We start from the raw sequence: 6,679 nt of genomic DNA, 5'->3' as shown, positions 1-6,679 counted from the left end.
ATCACCAGAACTAGGCAAACGTTGTTGTAGTAGACAGTCGGGAAATCATCGTACTAAGGCCACAGAGGACCAGCGCACCAGAAAAGTAACCGCTATCGATGAAGAGAAACGTAGATCAGAAGGATCCAACCTACACACGAATGAAGACCGAATCCAAACAGATTCACCGAAGAAAAACGCCGACTGAACACCATGGGATCCATCGAAGCAAACCTTCACACACCCTCTGACGACGCTAAAATTGTCATCCAGACGAAGACTAGGTGGGAGAACTTTATCCCATCTTCAGAAAGCCGCGGCCGCCTCGCCTTCATGAACATGACACAAACCCTACAAAACGCAAAATAATTCTAAAGGCGAAGCCCTGCCGCCGACATGGAACGGGATCCACCACGTCTTCATGGCCATAAAGCCATAGGAGAACGAGGAATAAAGCCCAATTCAAGTCATGATCTCCGCTCCGCTCCTCCTGTACTAGTCCAGGGCGTTAACTTTACCCTAAAGAAACTAGCCCCCGACATGATTAACAAGTGCTTTGAGCGCGATTACCGTTGCCTCCTCGCTCCTGCTCATGATCTGAAATCACTAATTGAGGAGTACTTTTTTAAAGATCACTTCTATCTTTCTAGTTGTGACAAATGGCGCGTTGTATGTGTGTCACTTGTGGTAACCTAATTTTTTTCTTTTTTATCATTTTATTCAAACCGTTTTATCTCTGAAACCATGCGTTCAAATCTCAAATCATTTTCACCCTTGAATTCCTCGCGCCGAGATTTTCAAAACTAGATCACATATTAATACGTTTTGATGAACTTTTTTCATGGAAAAAACGGGTGAAAAAATCAAATCAGAAGCACGTTTGTTTCACTTTCCGGAAGCCGTTTTCGAAAGGCACGACCATGCCACTCGCGGAAGCAAATCCATGCCTCTCACGGAAACAAAATTGTGCCTCTCACGCAAGAAAAAAAATAAAAAACATGTTTTTTTGTTTCCGAAAGGCACAATTGTGCCTCTCACGAAAGAAAAAAAAGAAGAGAAACCACATTTTTTTCGTTTCCAAGAGGCACGACCGTGCCTCTCGCGGAAACAAAACCATGCTCTCGCGGAAGAAAAAAAAAAGAGAATACGCATATTTTTTCCTGTATTGTGCCTCTTGCGGAAGAAAAACCGTGCTTCTGACAGAAAAAAGAAAGAAAGAGAAAACAATTTTTTTTGTTTCCGAGGGCGCGGCCATGCCTCTCACAGAAAAAAAGAGAAAATGTGTTTTTTTTTGTTTCTGAAAGGCACGGCCGTACCTCTCGCGGAAGCAAAATCATGCCACTCACGGAAAAAAAACAAGTTTTTTTGTTCTATTTTTTCAAAAAGCTAAGAAAGACAGGTGAAAAAACAAAAAGTAAAAAACCTTAGAAAAATCATCTAAAAAGCCAAAAACGCGTGCGAAAAAATAAAATCCAAAGAGAGAGCGGCACGTGAAGGCGGCTGAGAGCGCGTGACACGCTCTTAGCCCATCCCATGTGATCGTTGTGTAGGCTCCCGAAGGAGCGCTCCTCAAATGGTTGCTCTCCTTATGATCAGATTTGAGTCCGATTAAATCCCGTTAATTCTCTAGCAACCCAGTCAACCAGCCAAGGTTAGCATCACTTCTACTAATCTCTCTCAACTCTCATCTTAGATGTATCAAAATTCTAAATCAGATTGTAGTTATTTTAATGGTGAATTACGATGCTAGTTCTTTTTAGATTTCTTTTGGTTGGTTGCTTTTTCTAAGTGGTTATGAAAAGAAAAGCGCCGCAGAACATCACAGAGATTAATTCGATTTTAAGCATGTTGTTTCGAGTTTCCCAGCCTAATGATATTGTTAACGAGGCGAATGTGCAAGTTACCAATCCTGGTCCAATTGGAGACAATTTATTCTGAATTTAAATAATACAAATTTAACTATATTTTTAAGCATTCGAAGCTACACACTAATATAGTATTAGGTACTTAATTTTTTGCACTGATTTTTTTCTCAACTTTGCTTGGCCCCCCTATACCCAAATCCTGGCTCCCCCTAGTACCACACCTTTATGTGTTCTGCATGCTAGCACTGAGCTCGAATTGATATCTGCTGAAGCATTGATTTCTTCATATATCTGCGGAAACGTTTATAAATATGACGGTGAAAAAAAAGCACCTCATTTTTTCTATTTCCAATATTACTGCTGCAATTGAGATAAACATTTTACGCTTATAATTTCAGATCGTACATTTATTCAGCGCATATTAACATGATTGTTCCCAATGCCACTGGTTTCAAACTAATTGGGGAAATACAATCAAATTGGAAGAACAAAATATAGTCAAACTCATGGGTAAGGGAAGAAGAAAACATACCCTTGATATTTGAATGGCGGAAGACCGTCAACTTCTGTGCCGCTATAGAATCGGTGCCCCGGACGACATCGCGACATCAACGAGGCATCGCTGTAAGGTCCCTGCCAAATAAATCAATGATTACAGTCGATAGAGAGGAAGATGGGGCTCGGTTAGCTTCTATGCCAGAGATCTTTGCCCATGGTACATGAGAGGAAGGAGAGGGAGAGAGATGACATCGAGCAATTTTTGTAACCATAGCTCCCATGGCATACGGCGGCACAGGAGAGAAGAAGGGGCAGAGGATGAGAAACAAGAGAGAGAGGGGGTGGGTGGGTACAGAATTTAGCTACACTTCAAGGTAAATCTGAGAAAGTACCAGCAACTCCCCATGCTGATGGATCATGTTCCTTGGTTTCACATCTAATGGCCCAGAAGGCCTCGGCGCACTCGTTGCACGAGACATGCTCTCAACATCATTGCTCCCCCTGAGGTTTTCTTGGTAGATTTTTTCCTAGGCACCCAGATGTGGAAAGATAATGTATATTTTGCATGCAACATTGCTGCCATGAGTACCACCGCCCCACGATGAGCTTAGCTAATTGCATCATTTCAGAGCTGGGTGGTGTGCAGTGCCAAATTATCAACCACCGACTACCCCACGAGCGACGAGTCGCGATGACCGCTATGTGGGCCGAAATGATTAATGGTGCAACATACCCATATTAGTCGAGCAGATAAACTACACCATCTGAATGATTATAAATTCTGATCATCGGCCCATCCCGGTGATTTGGGAAGAGACAACTGCTAATGACCGACCGGGACAGTCCTAGCTTCGTTTTGAAGCGCGTTGGCCGAGAGAAAAGAATTTTGTGGAATTCAAAAAAAATGCTTCTTTTTCTAAACAGAAAAATCTGGTTTTATGACAAACATTAATATGTGTTCCACATGCGCGCAAAATTTCGCCATGAAATGACATTCGTGAAGGTCTCGGCAAAAAATAATTCAATGCTCCAAAAAGAGTGTTTTTGGAAGCATTTTGGATAACACTTTGCATTCGGTTTATTCAATTTATATGGTTTCGTTGTATTTTCTTTGGTTTGTATAGTATTGATACTTTGGTAAATATGATACAAAATTTAAATATGGTCCAATTTTAGTATATACCATAATAACCGAAGTTGATGCGAATTTAAAAATGACATAATAATTTTTGCAAATTAATGACTCAAAACACATACACTTCTTTTATAGAAAACATTTATAAGTATATTTGCATGCATGGATTCATGCCTTGATGATTGTCCGTGCATGCAAATGTGCAATGTATACTTTGCTTTTGTTTATGGACGTGCTTAGTATATTTTGCAAGAAACAAATGACTATGTTACAAGAAAAATGGACATGCTTAGCAGGAATCTGACTCATGCACAAAAAGTTTACTATGTTACAAGATCTTTTGAGCCTAACTGCCTAAGTAGGGCTGGTTGCTCAAGAAATATAAATATTTTTTAATTTGGTTAATCGTTCGGTTTTTTGTATGTACAAAAAAAAACTAAAATTTAAAATGTTAAGGAAATCTCGTTCCATACATAAAACCAAAAAAAAATAACAACCACAAAAATGGTTCGGTTCGTTTTATTTCGATATGATTTGTTGGTTCAATTTTAAAATGCACCGTGTGAGTTCTAGAGCATCAATTTCGTTTTTTCTGCCGAGACTCCATCAGGAAAATTAGCACGCATGTGAAACGCACATCAATATTTGTAGCAAGCAAAAAAAAATCAGATCCCTTAAATTTGTGTAGTAATATTTTTCCGGATTTTACTGCAACAAAGTGTGCGTGTGAGCTCGAGGTCACAAGAGCACTTTCACTTGTCATCTCACTTTCTCTCTAAATGGAAAATAAACCTTTCTGAAGATTTTAGGGCCCATTTTCCCCTCCGGGGGCCCGTTTACCTTCAGACGGCCTGGAGCCCGACGGGCCGGCCGTCGATTGATGTAGATCCGCGAAGGTGAGGGTACAAAGCAGCCTCTGGAAGATTGGAACCCGTGCGTCTCACCCTCTCCCACGAACCCTAGCTAGGCTCTTCACATCGGCGGCGGCGGCGGCAGCGAAGAAGAAGAAAGATGATCTACGACGTCAACTCCCCCCTGTTCCGCTCCTTCCTCAGCCAGAAGGGCGGCGCGTCCTCCGACAAGAGGTAACCTCTCCCCCTTCGCAGCCCCGTCTCATCCCCTGCAGATCTGTTCTGCCAGTTAGGGACCTTGTGTGTTCACGATTCGGGTTCCACGAGCGATTAATTCGTGCTATCGGTGCGGTGTGAATGCCCCGTGGTTGTTCTTGCTCTCGATTCGTGCTGGTTCCCTCATGAAAAGATGTGCTGTAGCGTCCGATCTGTGCGTGTATTCCTTGTTCTTGCCGTAGAAAATTTCCCTTGAGGCCGTGTGGTTAGGGGCTCGACGAGAGGCGTTTGTTCGATTAGATTGGTCCACATGGTTGTGTGCGTTGATCGATAGAGAAGTCATGTCTTGTGTGGGCTTGCTCGTTTGTAGTCCCGCAATAAAAAAAGAGGCTAATCATAAATGAGCACACAAGGAACTACTGCCTTGCTGCCTTCCTAGATGAGGTTATTTTACTGAGGTTATTAGAATTGGGAGTCAAAAGAAAGTTGGAGACGTGGAGGTTCTTGGTGCTTGCAATCTGCAGCAACTTTTTCTCGTTCAACATTTTACATGAAAATGGTTGGATTTGAAACATTTGATGATTGTACTAGGTGGTCAAATTGCCTTGCTAACAAAGTTTTTACCTGTAAGAGCATGTGCAGCCTTATAAATGAACTAAACACTGTGGTTGCTCAAAGTTTGTAAAGTTTGTTTAATATTCTCAAGTAGGCATCTGTTGTCTTAATATTATTGTGGTGGTCTAGGTTACGGTGGAAAGCTTATTTGATATTCTTAGGTAACCATGGTATCTTAAAATATTGTTTCAGTTTAGATGGTAAGTCTCCTTGTCTTGCTTAGGAGCTAGAGAGTACTCTTGTAGGTGCTTTCTCTGCTCTTATTTGAATAATGAATATGAAGTAACAGGTAACTCAGCAACATCCTATTGTTGTACTATAGAGTGCCATAACCTCGCTGTTGGAGAATTGCTGAGAGAGCAACAAACTCGTGACTTTATCCAAGGGGCTGTGTACTAAATAAACGCCCATGGTAGTTCTGTGATTGATGGTAGGAGCTCGATGAAATGTGCATGTGCCTTTGGTGGTGTACACTTGGTTAACCCACATGGCAGTTTATATGACTACAAACATGCAATGGTAGAAAGCTGTCTGTGAAACTGAGCTTGTTCTTACTGATTAATCATCAGTCACACACTTGTGTTCCCTAATTCTTAACCAAGTCAATGTTTAGATGGTTTTTGTGTTGTTGCTTAGCACTAAGGAGCAGTTACAAAATGCATTTTAGAAAGACCCATTTGCATCGAACTTTGGCAACGACTCCTAAATTGCAGTACATGTGATGAATGCTGAATTCAAGTGACTAACTCCCTTTGTTTTGCTGATGGCAGGAAAATGGAAGAGCAGAAGCCGAAGGACCAGAGGTTCAAGGCCAACGAGAACAAGCCTGTAATGAACGAATGAGCGTCGCCCGGACAGTCCGGGCCTGCAAGGCCTAGCTACCAATCATGTGACTCCTATGTTAAAATGAGTGGTGTGAACATTTGCTTGGTCGCTTTGAAAACTATCCTAGTATCCAGTGCCGTGTTTTAAGTTCTATATCTGAGCTGCATGCCTAGAATGATAAATTACTCCCTCCGTTCCTAAATATAAGTCTTTTTAGAGATTTCACTATGGACTACATACGGAGCAAAATGAGTGAATCTACACTCTAAAATATGTCTATATACATCTGTATGTAGTTTGTAGTGAAATCTCTTAAAAGACTTATACTCCCTCTTAACGAAAAAGCTTGTCCCTCAAATGGATGTATCTAGCACCAAGTTAGTGCTAGATACATTCATTTGGAAGACAAGTTTGGGACAAGCTTTTTCGGACGGAGGAAGTAGGAGATTTTATCTTGTGATGTCTTGTGGAGCATTCACGCTTTGGAATTCACTTCCATATGGTGATTTGTGGAGCACCTTCTGCGCTGTCTATACTATTTCTAACGTTTCTTCCTTTGCGAATCTAGCTATTTCCCATGTTCTGTCTCTCAACATATACCTGTTCTTCATATGCACCTGGTAGCCCTATGCTTGTCTTGAACTCGTCAAGTTGTAACGTTTCCAAAAATAAACTAATTCGTCTGTTCAACTTTG

General features: G+C 41.4%; 1 protein-coding gene across 1 annotated transcript; it reads left to right on the top strand.

Moving 5' to 3' along the window:
• Nucleotides 1-4,372: 4,372 nt before the first annotated feature.
• Nucleotides 4,373-6,137, top strand: LOC125539600 (wound-induced basic protein). Its single transcript, XM_048703092.1, has 2 exons — nucleotides 4,373-4,562; nucleotides 5,930-6,137. The coding sequence occupies exons 1-2, from the start codon at nucleotides 4,489-4,491 to the stop codon at nucleotides 6,000-6,002; spliced, it is 147 nt and encodes a 48-aa protein (XP_048559049.1). The 5' UTR covers nucleotides 4,373-4,488; the 3' UTR covers nucleotides 6,003-6,137.
• Nucleotides 6,138-6,679: the final 542 nt, after the last annotated feature.

This window comes from Triticum urartu, chromosome 2 (genome assembly GCF_003073215.2).
Source record: "Triticum urartu cultivar G1812 chromosome 2, Tu2.1, whole genome shotgun sequence".
In the NCBI taxonomy this organism is placed as follows: Eukaryota; Viridiplantae; Streptophyta; class Magnoliopsida; order Poales; family Poaceae; genus Triticum; species Triticum urartu.
Note: the sequence above shows the minus strand (reverse complement) of the source record. Positions and strands in the feature narration are given on the sequence as shown.